Source organism: Diprion similis, chromosome 13 (genome assembly GCF_021155765.1).
Source record: "Diprion similis isolate iyDipSimi1 chromosome 13, iyDipSimi1.1, whole genome shotgun sequence".
Taxonomy (NCBI): domain Eukaryota; kingdom Metazoa; phylum Arthropoda; class Insecta; order Hymenoptera; family Diprionidae; genus Diprion; species Diprion similis.
In genome coordinates, this window is record NC_060117.1 from 5,091,002 (window position 1) to 5,107,832 (window position 16,831).

Sequence of the window (16,831 nt, forward strand, 5' to 3'; positions counted from 1 at the left end):
AATAATCAATAGCTTTGTGAAATCACGATTGAACATAGTTGGTGAATCCTGTAATGTATCTATAGTACATTGATTTTAGAGCTGCAATAATTTCAAGAAAAACAAAAACGGTACTTTTTAAAGTAAATATCACATTGAATTCATAATTTCCTACGAATATATCGAAAATATTCACGAATTCAGTCTCTGTGTATATAAGTTCGTAACGGTCAAATCGCGATCGTCATTTGTTCAGGTTTGAAAAAACCTTAATAGAAAAAACCAGTCACTGACATACCACGTGATAAACAATTTCTGGGTGAGTTTGAACCGTTTATTTGACAATCGTTCACCAAGTTAGTTACGAAAAACCACTAAATTGATCACAAATTCGTACAAATTCGGGATCAAATTCAAGCTCGTTCGAACTCCGTGAGCATCTTGAAGTTAGCGCTGGAGCAGCGACGCTTGCGCGGCAAACCAAGAACACCTTTCTTCGGTAAATATCAGTCTGTATTATCATCACGAGACACGCATTTACCTTTCAGGAACCCTTAAATTTAGTTCCAAAATCTTATTTCGTTTCAGAGGCCGCTACTAGACGTAGAACATGAAAATCGCTGGCTTGTCGTACGAGCGTACAGTTTGCATTACTTGCGATTGCGAGTTGCGTAGCTTCTTGGTTCGGATTTCGGCCGGTTAAATTTTGCGTATGTATTATTATTATTTAATTAATTAAATTCCGAGACCCTTTAATCGCCTGACCGAAATTCAAACGCAACACGGCAGTACAACAGCTCTGAGAGCGACGTTCGCTAATTTCAAGGAGAAAAAGAGCCGCGTCGACAAATTAGCGAGGACCAAAGGCATCTCCGGCATGTTCTGCAGTAAATCGACGACAGTTCGTCAATGTGATTGCACTGTATCGTCGCTGAAACTCGTTGCGAGTTAATTAAACGTTAAACGTTAAACGTCACCGCATTCAACGTCGACGACGCGACGGCAGTATCAGCAGCCAGAGTAAAGTAACAGTGATGAGAATGGGAGTGGAACGGATACGAAGATAAGGATGACGATCGACGCCGGATATTATCCGAGCTTTAATTTTAATAGCCGGAGTAAAACGTCATTGATCGCCGATTAGGGACGATCAAGAATCGCATGCAGCTACAGGCCTCGCGTAATTAGGGAAGAACAAACATGGCGGAAACATCGGTCGAGCCTTATCCACTTCACAAATCTATTTTTCACGGAGACGTCAAGGAGCTGAGCTACCTCATAAGGACTCACGATATCGCCGAAAAGGACAAGCAAGGTTCAACCTTCTATCTCATGTTATTTACACGCCCGGACGATTTTATCTTCATAATGTAATCCTCGTGGTTCGAAACCCCGATCGAATCCTAACCTCTAATATTAGACTATAAAACTCGATCTAATTCCCAAATAGAAATGTTTACAGAAATTTTTATAGTTTTCTTTCGTCAGATATTGTAACAAATTTTTTTCATTAGCGATGAAATTATTTATCTTATCTTCTGACGTTAGTCTAAACTCTTTCAGTTTAGACTGAAACTTGGCAAATGGATGGAATTAGCTATACAATTTTCTGTTTAACGTTTTCAACATATTAGCATCATAGTCTGTTATTTAGTCTACTTGTAAGAAAACTTTGATTTAATTACATAAAAAGGTGTTTAGAACACAAGCGTAAAAAGATTTCCTACCTAATATAAAATCAGTTGTCGATTTGATAATACATCGTCAATCATTGAGGAACGATGATAACATTCCCTAATAAATTACGACGAGTGGAATCAGCGTCAGAGATAAAGTGACTGGAAATATTTGAATTTTTTTTTATCAAAAAGGCATGAAATATTTGCACCACTAAAAATTGACTTATTTTACCAATTAAACTGTTCTTAAAATTTCAGGAAATACTCCGCTGCATCTGGCTGTTATGTTAGGAAGAAAAGGTAAATGAAAAATTCTTAAAACCTTATTAGACGTGAACTTTTGTCACTTATTCTGCGTCTCTGATTCTTTCAGAATGTGTTCAATTACTACTTGCACACGGAGCTCCGGTTAAAGTGAAAAACCTTGCTGGATGGAGTCCTCTTGCCGAAGCTATTAGCTATGGAGATAGACAAACTAGTAAGTATCGACTATTATTCCAATCTTGCAAAACTTACGCTCGAGCACTTATCGATAAGTTTTTACCATTCAGAGATTAATTTTTTTGTGTAATAGACTGTAACTAAACACATTGAATGTAATAAATTTTGATTTTGATTTAATTATTTTCAAATATCTTTGAAATACGAGTTATAGAACAAATAATATAATTTTGTGGTAAAAATGATTGATCCGATGCAGTTCTCTTTGTTATATTGATATCACACATTTGGTTAATTTCTTGCAATTTGCTGTAAAAAATATCTGTAATGAAACGAGTTGATGAGAATCTGGATTCATTTCTGTTGCAGTATCATTGGTCGTTAGGAAATTGAAACAACAAGTAAGAGAACAAATGGAGGAGAGAAGACCAAATCTAGTTGAAGCACTTAGGCAAATGGGAGACTTCTACATGGAACTTAAATGGGATTTCCAAAGTTGGGGTGAGTAATGTGAAAGTTTATTTCTAATGTTCTGCTGTTTGAAGAAAATTTTCTACTGTATTAAGGGGTGGGTAAGGGTTTCAGCGTAAAAAAAATACACTTTTTTTGTGAATTTTTTTTGAAAGTATGGATTGAGCAAATTAATTGAAACCTTTTGTACATTATTAAGCATATTTTTAACAATATTCTGCAATTTTTTCATGTAGAAATATTGCAAAACAAGCCGGTGAGAGAGCTTTTTTTCTTCACTTTTTTAGCTCAATAAACTTTGAACGCGTTTTTCTCAAAACTACTTTTTCAAAGTCCGTGTTCACTGCCATTTACAAACTACTTGACCGATTCATTCCAAACTTGGTACACATTTTCTACATATAAAATACCTCCCCCCAACGTTTAGTTAAAATTTTATTTTTATCACTAAGGGGGTTTCCCATCCAAAAAATGGCGGATTTTTTCGTGGAAAATAGCAGTTTACATTTTAGATGGCCACCAAAAATTTTTAAATGAAAAAAAAAATAATCGTAGAACGTTGGGGGGCGGATTTGATAATACTTTGACTAAATTTTAATGGATTTTGACTTCAGATAATTTCCGACCGAGATATAGTGAACACCGCAAATTGTTTTTTTTCTAAGACGTTCTGGGGCAAGCTCTGTCACCGGCTTGTTTTGCAATATTTCTGCATGAAAAAATTACAGAATATTGTTAAAAGTATGCTTAACAATGTACAAAAGGTTTCAACGAATTTGCTCAATCCATAATGTAAAAAAAAATTCACAAAAAAAGTGTTTTTTTTTACGCTGAAACCCTTACCCCCCCTTAAGAATTAATGGCAATTCAAACGAAAAAGTGTTCCTAAACTGTTTGAATGAATTTACAAAGCAATCAGCATTATCGACTTAATATTACATCATTGATGTAATATTTTAGAACGAAGCTGCGTTGATATTATATAATTTTATTTCTAAATAAACCTTTAATCGTCGATATATTTCCCTTTTCAGTTCCCCTAGTATCCAGAATACTTCCGTCTGACATTTGTAAGATACATAAATCAGGGGCGTCGATTCGCATGGACACAACGTTTGTTGATTTCAACGACATGAGATGGGAGAGAGGCGACATTTCGTTCATATTCAACGGCGATCAAAAGCCGAGTAAATCTCTCACTGTTTTAGACAACAAAGCGAAACTCTATCAGCGAGTGAGATACGAGGTTGCAAATATTCTTTTCATTGACATGAAAATAAAAAGACACTGGCACTTCGGAATCTTCCCAATTTGACGCTTTGTTTTGTCACTCAGGAAACTGACGACGAGATAGAGGACGAAGTGGATATTTTAATGTCAAGTGATATTATGGCCGTCCAAATGTCGACTAAAGGAATTTCGTTCTCTCGTGCTCAAACTGGATGGATCTTTCGAGAAGATAAAAGAGTCGGTACCAATTTCTAGTTAAAATTTGTCGTATCACTCTGGTTGCGAGAGATAAATGCTTTGTCGAATAAATTTCATGTTATATATTTATGGCTTAGGAAATGGTGGGACCATTTCACGCTGATTTTTATCAAATCAACGGCATGGTGCTGGAGAGCAGGAAGAGGCGAGAACATTTGAGCGAGGAAGATCTTCAGAAAAATAAAGCAATTATGGAATCGCTAACCAAAGGCAGTTTTCAGGGCTTCCCGAACGGTGAGGTTAGTAATTATATGTGCTTGCAAGGGTTTCCAAACGTTGCATCGCATGCCTCATACCTATCTTCATTTATAAAATAGTTCTTGTATCTAGTTTACAGGATCGTTATATCTCATTTAGATATATTATTTGGCAGTTTTTCATCTAGTATAATCGTTTAGATAAATTTTGCGAACTTACAACTTTACGACTGAATCTTCAATGCGATTGGGATTTGTTTTATTTGAATCAATTTATATTAAACATTGTTATTGACAATATCAATCATTTTGTTCAATGTTTTCTAGCACCTGCGATATTGCAAGAAGAGTTCAACCAATTTACTTGAAATCTGGAGACAGGATTCTTGGAAAATTTGTCTTCTTTACCATTATTCGAAATTATTATTACTATAGCTTTTTAATTTAACAAAGAATTATGACCGTTTAAAGTTGAAATTTGATTTTTCATCCCAAATTTATGTCTTTTTTTATTTATTTAATAAAAAAATATGTGATAATATGAGAGAAAAGTGAGATCGTGGATTAAAAGAATCCCTAATCGAATCGATCGATTACTTCTTTAGATAAAACTTCTGAAAATTGACGCATTTTTAAGAACATCTGATTATTTTAACGGTTTTATAATTTTTCATGCAGCCGCCAGCTAGAAGACCGTCGCTGAATCCGCCTTCAGAGCCTCATGTTAGTTGGGAAGAGTACTCGACGGCGTTACCTGGTCAATGTCCAACGCTGGGTCGAACGCTCGCCTATAAAGAAAGTAGTAAATCGTTCAAAGCGACAGTTGCAATGAGTCCGGATTTTCCATTGACCGTCGACATGCTGCTCGACGTTCTAGAAGTTATCGCCACTTTCAAGCATTTTAGTAAACTCAGACAATTTGTACTGATGAAGTTACCGCCGGGATTTCCTGTCAAGATTGATATTCCCATACTGCCCACAGTGACTGCAAAAATTACATTTCAAGAATTTGTATTCAGAAACGACATTCAACCTGAATTATTTCAAGTTCCGTCGGATTACTTCGAAGACCCCATGAGGTGAGTTTTTACTATTCTCGTAGCACGTGTTTCGCTTCTATAATTTATATACTTTGTTATTATATTGCCTAAATATTTATAGGCCGATGGAACTTTGACTGGAAATTTACGGTGCATTCTTCAGTGTTTTTTTTTTTTTGACGAAATAAGAAAGAAGAAAATTTGTTATTCGGTATCATTTTCTCTATAACGTTTAATTTGTAGCTTTCGTATTAATTTCTTTTCGAATTACGAATGACCAGAACTTGTGACATCAATTGAAATATGATCGCTAAGAAGTGTCAAGTATTTTTATGTTTTTTACTTGTTGTTCACTTCGAATTGAATAAAAGTATCTCGTCTCTTCAAATGGTGATAGAAAAATGGAATTTTCCTTTTGTGATAAAAGACAGAGAATTAAACAATTCTGTTTCACTTACTTTCAAGTTTGAAAATATTTTATCAGAATGAATTTCATTTGAATATATGTCGAAACAAAATTAGTTATTCGTCGTGTGACGAGGAATATCTTGGCTGTCGAACGATTACATGTATATATTGGAGCAAATTGTGAAATGCAATATCTGTGATTTGAGTATGTAAAGAGATTCGATAATGGCGTAATTTCGACTCTTAGTTGCGTATGGAGTATTTAAAGCAATAACGATGACTGAGTTCTACTTTCAAATTCGTTTGCGATGTACTTTTTTACAATGTTCTAAATTTATCACACAAATATATTGATGGAAACAACAAATTTCAGGGGCTATGGAGCGTATTTGTCGATGATGATGATTCTGCACACAGCGTCCTGTGTCTGAAGATAAGAATTTCAAGAGATTGTTACGTTCACTAAAATCCGCGAATGAAAACACACATAAAACACGCAAACCAAAAAGAAATATGTACAATATGCAATGTATTTCTTCTAATTTACGAGGCGAACACCAGAAACAGAATAACCCGATTTCTCTGAAACTTCGGTCAGTGAAAGAGGCATCAAAATAAGATGATACGTGTCTCGGCTTATCCGTAGACAATCAACCGTTTCCCAGAAAATAATTTTCAAAGTTTTCGACGTTCCTTAGGTGCTTTTTAGCGTACATTGAGTTCAACCGAAGCAGTGGCGCAGCGCTTAGCGTCCTGGATTCACACTTTTGCGCCCTGTGTTCAAAACTCAATGTTTCTCTTTATTCTTTTTCATCTATCCGTGTCCGTAGAAGATTACTTTACGAATGTTTATCGTTAAATTAAAGGATTCAGGGCGTAATAATAATTGTAAAAGTTTTCTTCGGCTTCGATTGAGGGAGGGGCTTGTCGTTGCCGATGTCCCGCCTCTGACTTAATCGCACTATTACGAAAAACTTGCTCTACGTTAGGCCGTCAAACAATGCTTCATTCGACAAGGCTAAATATTGACGGCTTAATGTAAGAGTTAGTTTTTCATAACAGTGCGATGAAGCAAGAGGCCAGACATCGTTAGTGATAAGCCTCTTCCTCATTCGGAGCCAGAAAAAATTCATCCTGTAGAATATTTGTGTCTTTGGTTTTTAGGGATTAAAATCCTTTTAAATTCTCATATTCCTACATTTTATTCTTATACACACATACATACATTTACACATTCTTATATTTCATCCATACATGAATTCTTAGATTAATTCTTATATTTTATTCTTATAGGTCAGGATCGGTTAAATAGAAGATCCTCGTTGCAGGCTGCAGGTATAGACGGGTATACTTTGCTCGGGAAAAAGTACGCAAACTAAGAATATTATAAACAAGCCACGCTACAGGAATTTCATTGCGAAGAATTTTAAAGAATATTCTCATTCATTTTATTTATTTATTTTTTCTTATTCATTTAGAAGACACAACTTTCATCGACGAACAAACACAGCGTACATTTAAACACACATTCACAAGAAACATTCGTAAAGTAATCTTCTACGGACACGGGTAGATAAAAAAGGAAACAAAAAAAAAAGGGAAATGAGGCGCAAAAGTGTGAAGCCGGAATGCTAGCCGCTGCGCCACCGCTTTGGTTGAACTCGATGTGCGCTAAAAGGCATGTATTGTAAGGAACGTCAAAAACTTTGAACCCTTTTCCACTGAGCGAAGTTTCAGGGAAATTGGGTTATTCTACTTCTGGTGTTCTCGTTAGAAACGTTAACATCTTCGTTAGAAACTAATTTTTGATGATATCTCGTTATTAAAAACTGATATAATGTATCAGAATAATTAGGTGTTCGTGTATTTTAGTTGAGAAGATTTTTTAAGGGGGGGGGGGTAAGGGTTTAAGCGTAAAAAAAAAAACACTTTTTTGTGAATTTTTTTTGAAATTATGGATTGAGCAAATTCATTGGAACCTTTTGTACATTATTAAGCATACTTCTAACAATATTCTGTAATTTTTTCATGCAGAAATATTGCAAAACAAGCCGGTGACAGAGCTTGCCCCAGAACGTCTTAGAAAAAAAACAATTTGCGGTGTTCACTATATCTCGATCGGAAATTATCTGAAGTCAAAATCCATTAAAATTTAGTCAAAGTATTATCAAATCCTCCCCCCAACGTTCTAAGATTATTTTTTTTTTTCATTTAAAAATTTTTGGTGGCCATCTAAAGTGTAAACTGCCATTTTCCACGAAAAAATCCACCATTTTGTGGGTGGGAAGCCCCCTTAATGTTAAAAAAAAAATTTTAACTAAACGTTAGGGGGAGGTATTTTATATGTAGAAAATGTGTACCAAGTTTGGAATGAATCGGTCAAGTAGTTTGTAAATGGCAGTGAATACGGACTTTGAAAAAGTAGTTTTGAGAAAAACGCGTTTAAAGTTTATTGAGCTAAAAAAGTGAAGAAAAAAAGCTTTTTCACCGGCTTGTTTTGCAATATTTCTGCATGAAAAAATTACAGAATATTGTTAAAAGTATGCTTAACAATGTACAAAAGGTTTCAATAAATTTGCTCAATCCATACTTTCAAAAAAAATTCACAAAAAAAGTGTTTTTTTTTACGCTGAAACCCTTCCCCCCCCCATTAAGAGTTTTGCTCAGATCGACTTAAAATATTTGGGATATATTCTTGAAATGTCTAACAATAAGATGAGACAAAGAAAAAAAATTCAATTTTTCGAAAGTGTAAACCCTTACCCCCCCCTTAATAATGGTGGATTTTTTTCTTTCAAGCGAAGTTGGTCGAACAACGAATCATCCAATTATTCTGACACTGTTTTATGAAGTTTTTGAAGCGGTTTGTTGAAGTGGTTTTATAATACTTTTAAATTCTTTTTTTCTTTTGCAATCCATGTGAAAATTCCCATAATTCAATTGTCAATTGAAACTTATAAGAAAAATAAAATATAACGGTATAAAACATATTTCTTTGAATTAAAGATTCGGTGTTAGATTGCGATATTTGACATTTCAACTGAAGGAATATTTATTACAAAAGTGAAGTATGATCAGCTAATAATCTAACAATCGATTAAGAAAAACGCCTCGTATTCTATAACCGGGAAAGATTCATTCATGCATTTGCATTCTTATGCCATATATATTCACTGTAATTAACTATTTAATATCGTCATTGCATTTCTCAATTTGCTCTACTAACCGTAACGTTTTTCTCTATTCGAACACAGAATCTACACTCGATAAAATATAATTTGAAGATGAAATATTTTTGGTTGCTTATCAAGATATTATCTGAAATTAATCCTTCAACTATTGGCTAATTGAAAATCTTATTCAGAGAACAATTTTAGTGGCTTTAGATCTAAAGGATTAACATAATCATTCTCGAAATACTAAAGCAAATATTTTCTATAATAATTATGTTTTTTTTTATTTTCATCTTTTCGTTTCATGTTTATCGAGTGACGAATTCACGTTCCTTGCAGAAAAATTTTATCAAAAGCGTTAGCTAATTTCTTTCGAATTTCTTCGAAGTGACAAAGAAACAAATTATACTTACGCCAAGCATGATGGGCAATAACGAAATGCCACTGGTTTCAACATAACTGTGTGAATTTTTTTTTCGGGGCGAAGGTCGTGTTTAACTAAAATTGATTTACCCTAATTAAAAATAGAAAAAGAAAAGAAGAAGACTATCGAAGGAAATAATTAATAAAAATCTCGTAACAATTTAAAACGTGACCTTCGTTGTAAAAAAATTCCTTGCCGCATTGGGAATAACATCCGCATTAAATATTGTACAAAATTGAGAAAAAATTAATTAACAAATCTCTTGCTATATTTCAGGTTTCCAGATTTATGACGCCTTGACATCTCAGCTGTATTCGAGATGAATTACTGGACGAGTTTGGAGCTAGACTCCGAACTAGTAGATCCTTTAGGAGCAAACTTCGACGATAGATGTTTCGTTCACCTTGTGGTGTTTATCGATTAATCGACGACTGTCCGAGCGCAGGAGAAATTTAGTCACACAAACGGATATCGGACTGTTGATTATTATCGTCATTTGAGAGATTAACATACGCGAGAATTCTTGTCAAAACAGAAGTAACTAATGTACAAATATCGTTTGCTCTTTTGCATCTCGCGGACGAGAAGATTTTTTCTTCTTGTTTGAAAAGTAAAAAAGAAAGAAAAAAAAAAAAAAAGAGATAATTTCACCGTCTCTCTTCGCAGAATTTCATCTTTTCTATACTTAAATTCTGTACGGAAATAATATTATTCCTATTACCTATGCGTATCGTCTGGCTTTTATCATAAATCACGATGTAAATACTTCATAATCGATGGGTCGCAAAACCCTGATAATGGAAATAATTTTCCAAGGACTGCTGATTCTTCTACAAAAAATACTTCTCGATCGTGTAATTTCATTACGTCGTTTCGTTACAAGGTAAAAAAAAAAAAAAAAAAAACAAGAAAAAAAGGGATGTATCGTGACAAAATGAATTCCTGCTAACGTTTCTTACTTCCTGAAATGGAAAGTATTATTATCACCTATTTTTCCCCGCAATTAGATATATTATCGATGCTCTATCGGCATCCGGCACTTCTTACTTAATTTATTAATTAGTTTAAAAATTATTTATTCACTTGTTACAAACTTTTCGAATTGGCTACATTCAAAGTTATACGATAATCACATAATCGCACCGTTAACTGGCAATCTCATTGACATTTATTACTCTACGCAAAACCGTGACATGATTTAGAGTGTTCTATGTATTTTTTTTTTTTTTTCTTTGTGTTCTTAAGAATTTTACTTTCAACTCTAGATTTTTTATCGAAACATCTTTTTAGCTTGAGTTTTAATTTTTATCTTTTTTGATCTCATTTCTTCAGCCGCTCTTTTGCGATGAACTTTTAATTGTACCTTCAGTTTATGATTATTTTATGTTCTTTGTGGTCACACTATCGATCCACCTTTCGTTTGATTACCTTGTTTTTTAAGTCGTTTTACATGTCCAAAAGCAAATAAAATGACAATAATCTTTGTACGATCCAGATCAAATTGACTCAATTCTTTATTATAATGTAGAAAAAAAAAAAAGTTTCGTTTAGTTAATTGTTGAGTCAGTTTAAACAAATATGTTTTATTGTCTAGTATTCACACATAAATCGGTTTTTTTCCTCTCTTTTCTTCTGCACAGAATCGCACTGCAATTTGTAACTCTCGAGGCCTAATTAGAACTAACTAAGTTGGTGAGATTAAATTTCAAAAACGCCTAAAACATATTTCACTCAGATGGTATTCGCTAAATTTAGTCGTTCGTAAGTTTTCAACCGTTCGTTGTCGAGTCTTAGCGCGAAAACTCTATTCCTCGAAGCAACGATCACAATACTTGCTTCATGCATTTAATAAAAGTCGCGCTTATGACTGGAGAAAATTTTTCTGCTCTTTTCAATTCATCTTTAAACAATTTTAGATGCGTTGAAATGAATTTTCACCGGCCATTTCGTCTTGCTCGGAAAAATTTATTGTCCCGAGAAGAGAAATTTTTTTGGCAAATGATCTCATTCCAATAGTCAGCGTCGGATGTGCTTGAAATGTACTGAAAATTTATTTTTGACTGACAGTAGTTTAATAATAATAGTAATAGTGAATGTAACAAATAGATTGTAGATTTCCTATTAGACAATGATTAACGTCGAAACCTGTCGGAGAAGAAGATTTTTTATTTGATTAAGCAGAAAAGAAACGTATCGTTAAATAAAAGAGCTACGTAAACAGTCAACTTTATTCCTAGATCGAAATATTATTAATTGAATTGTTTACATTGTGTAGAAATAATAGGAAAATTACTCTAGCTTGACGATTTTGTTGCACCGACTTTGCATTGAACGAACTGTTCGCAATGTCGTTAGAATTAATAGTAATCGATAAATCTATCTATCTATCTTAAATAATTTCGACACGACGTTGCACCGACTTTTCAAATATTCTTGGGAAAAACTAATTTCACTGATTCCACTGTAGTTTAAATATTTTACCCAATGTTGTTTGTATAATTAGATACTTTTCTTGTAGATATGTCGGTCGATTTGGGCATAGTATTGTATTATCTTTGCCGTAATAAGTCTTCGAGTTTAGAAATATTATCGTGTATAAAGTGATACACGATAATATTTCTATCAATCATGTGTGTAAAGTGAGAAATGACAAGTAAGAAAAATATTTTTTCATCAATTGTTACCTAATAATTAGTAACAACGCTATAATCTTCTTACGGTTTTTACCAAACTTGTGAATCCTCTCCACCCCTTCTCATTTAATTATCACGCAGCTGCTCAAATAATAATCAAATAACAGTTAACGATGTGCAGCTAGTAATATAATTTAACGATAGTATTAGTTGAACAATTATTTTACAATTGGAAAATTGTACTAACATGCCTTTGACAGGAATTTTAATAATGTGTATACCGAAAAGTATCTTCCTAACGGGCATTTCGTATGATATTTTATTATTTCTTGTTTGTTGAATCGAGTCTGTTTGGTTTTTACCTTATTGAATTACATAAATTCATATATCGTTGGACTTTTAATTATTTTAAATCTACATTCTAGATCTAGATCTAGAGATTTCTTGCGACGTTCTTTTCAGAACTTAATATAGTTTTATGTTTCACATATTGGTACACATCGAGGTACGGACATTTGGAATAGTCGATAAGCAAACGTGTGACTTTCTTGTAAACCTGATCCTAGATGTGATAAAATTCTTAAGAGATTAATAGATATTTAACATTTATCGCAAAGAGGTGTTAATTTATTATTTATATTTTAGATTACATATCATGTATAATTTTTATTTCAGTATTTTGTATGCGATTCTTGGATTCTTGCGTTCTTTAACCCTTACTTCAGCTGTAAATATTCAAACAAATGCAATTTTTTTTTTTTTTCCTCTCTTTCTTGTTAATTAATTTTTGAATCTAGAATAGTTGACATTTGGAAGAAGAAAAAATTTAAAAAATGTGAAAATGGTCAATTCTTATTCTTCTTAACATGTATTTATTATCCACTTGTGATGATTTTCGTTTTCAACTGTACATATATTATGGTAGACATTAAAATAAAGCGTCGCTTCGGATACAGGGTGGATTATTTCAAGTCGAACTTTATGTGCTAAGGATTCAAAAAGAAAGGAAAAGATAAGAAAAGAAAAGGAAAATTGTCTTTCTAGTTTATTATCTTATACGTGATAATTATAGTAAAGGTATAACGCAATTGTGAAAGTAATAAAGGAGAAATTACTCAAAACTGTGCAGCGGGTGGATTAACAATTTTCTAAAAAACACCGTCGAGTAGCGTATTTTTATTTTTTGTTTTTTTTTATCCCAACTTCTTTTCTTCAAAGTGCTATTGAAAATATTTAAGTCAGGGAATTCAACCTTTTTCAAGATCAGTTATATTAGGCATATGCCTAATTGTATGGGGCATTCCAAGTGAAATCGACGAGTCATTTGCTTCATGTCGTCAGATCCTTGCGTAACTTTTTTTTTCTTTTCCGCACTGATTCCACTTCTGAAGGAGTCTTATTTTTTTTTTTTTTTTTTTTCTTTTTCAAAGAATTTTCTCGCTACTCTTTCAGGTGACGCGACGATCGTTTTTGTGTTCAAAAAATCAAAGGGATAACGAAAGAAAAATCGGTTTTAAAATTCCGAAATTTTTTCCACAGATTCTGCCTCATAATTTTTTTTTACATTTTCTTTTTAGTTTGCGAAATAAAAGAAAAAATTAAATAAATAAACAAATAAAAAAATTGGCGAGGGGGGGGGGGGGGGGATAAAACATATTTTGAAAAATTTTGATTTTCTGCATGTTTATCGAAATAAATAGGAAAAATCTTTTCTTTTCTTTCCCAATAAAATGGATCAAAAGATGAAAAGAATTTTTTCATTTATTTTGAAAAATATGCCAAATTTTCCAAGAATTTTTATCTTTCCTTCTTTTTTTTTTTTTACATTCTCTCGCTTTCGTAAGGACTATTTGGGTTTAATTTTTTTATTCTGTTTTATTTTATTTTTTTCATTTTGGAAACTAGAAAAAAAATTCAAATAAATATGAGGCAGCCGCAGCCCACTTTCTAATTATGATAGATATATTACTTATTTTTTACCCAAAATCTGTAGAAAAAATGTCAGAATTTAAAAAACGGAGTTTTTTTAGTCGTCTCGTTTTTACGCAAAAACGATAATCGCACCACCTGAAGGAGTAGCGAGAAAATTCTTGAAAAAAATTAGGCTTCATTTGACGTGGAATCAATGCGCAAATAGAAAAAAAAAATTCATGCAAGGATATGATGACGTGAGACAAATGACTCCTAGATTTGTAGATATTCGATTGAAATTTGTTATTATATACCTACGTAAAAAATGGATATTTTATTTGCTTGTTTAAATTAAATCTTTATATTTAAATAACGTGCATATCTTAACCTTGTGTAAAGGAATATGGCTAATTAGCTTAATTATCATCCCAAGAATTATCGTTACGATAAAAGACTTTATCGTTTATATATTCTTTCAACCATGAAGTCAATATATTACAAAGTCTACAATCGCATATATTACTAGAGACCCATAAAATTCGGTTAATGTTATGGGTATTTTAAATTCATGGTCTAAGGCACCGGAAATTCATTGATAATATATACATTATTAAAAATTATTTATCGTAGTACTTAAAATGCTTACCCGCAATTGCGGTATAAAATTAATGCTGTTAATTGAAACTAGAAACTTATAACGCATATATCACAAAATACATTTTTTTACGCCGATGTGTTAATCTATGTAGCGTTATAGAGTTGTAATATTGTGTACGGATAATAAGCGTGAATTTGTATTTATTGCTTAAAATTTTTCTTTATCAGTTATTATAGTATGTGTTGAATCTCTTCTTACTAATATATACGCGGATACTTGAAGCATTCACACATCTCTGGAAGATTCCACATGACTTTATGCTTTCTGGGTATGTTTAATGCGTATACTAGTATGTATTAAAAGAAAAGAAAGAAGAAGAAGAAGAAGAAGAAAAAAAACATGTCAGTCCGTCGAGGACGAACTTCCGATACTCTTTGTCTTCCTCTTCAATCGATGGTACGCAGTGAATACATTCAATGAACTTTTGAGGACAGAAATGTTTTATATGACGTCGAAGGTTTGAAAGTCAAAAGTGCGACTGATTTTTATCTAGTTAAATGTGTGCGCAATAATTGTTACATTTTAGCTGATATTTATGATACTTTAAAATTTAGACTGCCGGGATTTGATGAGCTTTAATCCCCTCTGAAAGTCCCAAAATAGTGTGCCTGTATCTTGAATATAACCTATACAAAGTTCCGATCACACGTAGAGTCTATACTTTAGGCTTTTTGGCGGTTAACGGTAGGGAAAATGGGGGTTTCTGGGGTCGCTGATAGCGAATCTGGAATCAGATTTTCGAAATTCAAGATGGCGGATAAAAATGCAAAAAGTTACTCTACGCAACCATGTTGGATCCGCCATGATGAATTTTGATATTTCGAGTTCAGATTCGTGATCAGTGACTTCGAAAACTTTCGAATACCGAGTTTCATCCAAATCGAGTGAATTTTCGGATTTTGTGGGGAACGATCTTGAATTTCGAAATTTCGGGTTAAGATTTGCAATCAACGATCTCAAAACCCCCCGAGTTTTGATAGATAGCGTAAGACCTTGATGTCGGGTATTTGGGGTCGCTGGGAACGAATTTGGAATCAGGTTTTCGAAATTCAAGATGGCGGATAAAAATGCAAAAAGTTACTCTACGCAACCATGTTGGATCCGCCATGATGAATTTTGATATTTCGAGTTCAGATTCGTGATCAGTGACTTCGAAAACTTTCGAATACCGAGTTTCATCCAAATCGAGTGAATTTTCGGATTTTGTGGGGAACGATCTTGAATTTCGAAATTTCGGGTTAAGATTTGCAATCAACGATCTCAAAACCCCCCGAGTTTTGATAGATAGCGTAAGACCTTGATGTCGGGTATTTGGGGTCGCTGGGAACGAATTTGGAATCAGGTTTTCGAAATTCAAGATGGCGGATAAAAATCCAAAAAGTTACTCTACGCAACCATATTGGATCCACCATGTTGAATTTTGACATTGCGACCGCAGATTCGTGATCAGTGACCTCGAAAACGCTCGAATACAGAGTTTCATCCAAATCGAATGACTCTTCAGATTTTGGTACGCCATCTTAAATTTCGAAATTTTGAGTTCAAATTTGCAATCAGCCACCTCAAAAAACCCCGAATACAGAGTTTGGATGAATTACTCCACAGCGTTTATATTTTATTTAGATTTTCCGGCGGCCTAAGGTTAAAAAAAATGTCACTTTTAAAGGAATATTGTTTCAACTAAATTCAGAAAAAAAAATCATCCCAAAGTTACTTAAATTATGAGATTGCGACTGGTCGAAAATATTCATTTATAGAAACTGCAGTCACAGGATTACTAATATATGAAAATTAGGGTATTGACGAATTTTTGCCGCCCCATCCCCCGAATCAACTTCGAATAATTTGAAAACAATTGCCTAATTTTTTCAGATTTCAAAAATAACATTGAAAAAACTTGTTTCCTGAGTATATATTTTGTCGCAAGAGTAATAACATTTAAAAAAATCTGCAACTGCGAGGTTTTAGTGGGCATTAGTGCTACTATCTGTAAAAAAAAAAATTACATCAGGATACCAGCAAATCTAAACGAATTGCACTTCTTCTATATAAAAAAAATAATCGTAATGTATTTGTTCAAGTCGTAATTTATGAATATTTTTTGTTGTTGTTGTTTTTGTTATGATTCGCAGATGCCACTGCGAGTTGCATATTGTAAGCGAATGGCTTGTGTATTCACTGCGAGTCAACCAATTGCTAACAATCAATCCAGAAAAATTTTACGATAACGATTGATTGTTTTCACAATGGCTATTGTAATTGCAATCAAGTGTAGGAAAAGTTCCAGCAGCGATTAAGGGGGGGGGGGATAAGGAAAGAATAATAATGA

General features: G+C 33.3%; 1 protein-coding gene across 4 annotated transcripts; it reads left to right on the forward strand.

Moving 5' to 3' along the window:
• The first annotated feature begins 843 nt into the window (after nt 1–843).
• LOC124413765 (ankyrin repeat domain-containing protein 13C) lies at nt 844–9,905 on the forward strand. 4 transcript variants are annotated; one of them, XM_046894518.1, is made up of 10 exons: nt 847–1,294; nt 1,917–1,958; nt 2,032–2,136; nt 2,469–2,600; nt 3,605–3,816; nt 3,906–4,037; nt 4,136–4,297; nt 4,934–5,334; nt 6,077–6,136; nt 9,577–9,905. In XM_046894518.1, exons 1-9 carry the CDS (start codon nt 1,180–1,182, stop codon nt 6,132–6,134), a joined length of 1,359 nt encoding a protein of 452 aa, XP_046750474.1. In that variant the 5' UTR covers nt 847–1,179; the 3' UTR covers nt 6,135–6,136; nt 9,577–9,905. The 4 variants fall into 4 exon arrangements, with proteins under 4 accessions (XP_046750476.1, XP_046750474.1, XP_046750473.1 ...); XM_046894517.1 differs by lacking the exon at nt 9,577–9,905 and having other exon boundaries at nt 848–1,294; nt 6,077–6,187; XM_046894519.1 differs by lacking the exon at nt 6,077–6,136 and having other exon boundaries at nt 850–1,294.
• Nucleotides 9,906–16,831: the final 6,926 nt, after the last annotated feature.

What these genes read in the sequence shown, in the direction of transcription:
- LOC124413765 (XM_046894518.1), top strand. Translation starts at nt 1,180, where the DNA reads ATGGCGGAAACATCGGTCGAGCCTTATCCACTTCACAAATCTATTTTT. An exon ending in CGCCGAAAAGGACAAGCAAG is followed by an intron (nt 1,295 to 1,916) that starts GTTCAACCTTCT and finishes TTAAAATTTCAG; the next exon opens with GAAATACTCCGCTGCATCTG. An exon ending in TACTTCGAAGACCCCATGAG is followed by an intron (nt 5,335 to 6,076) that starts GTGAGTTTTTAC and finishes AACAAATTTCAG; the next exon opens with GGGCTATGGAGCGTATTTGT.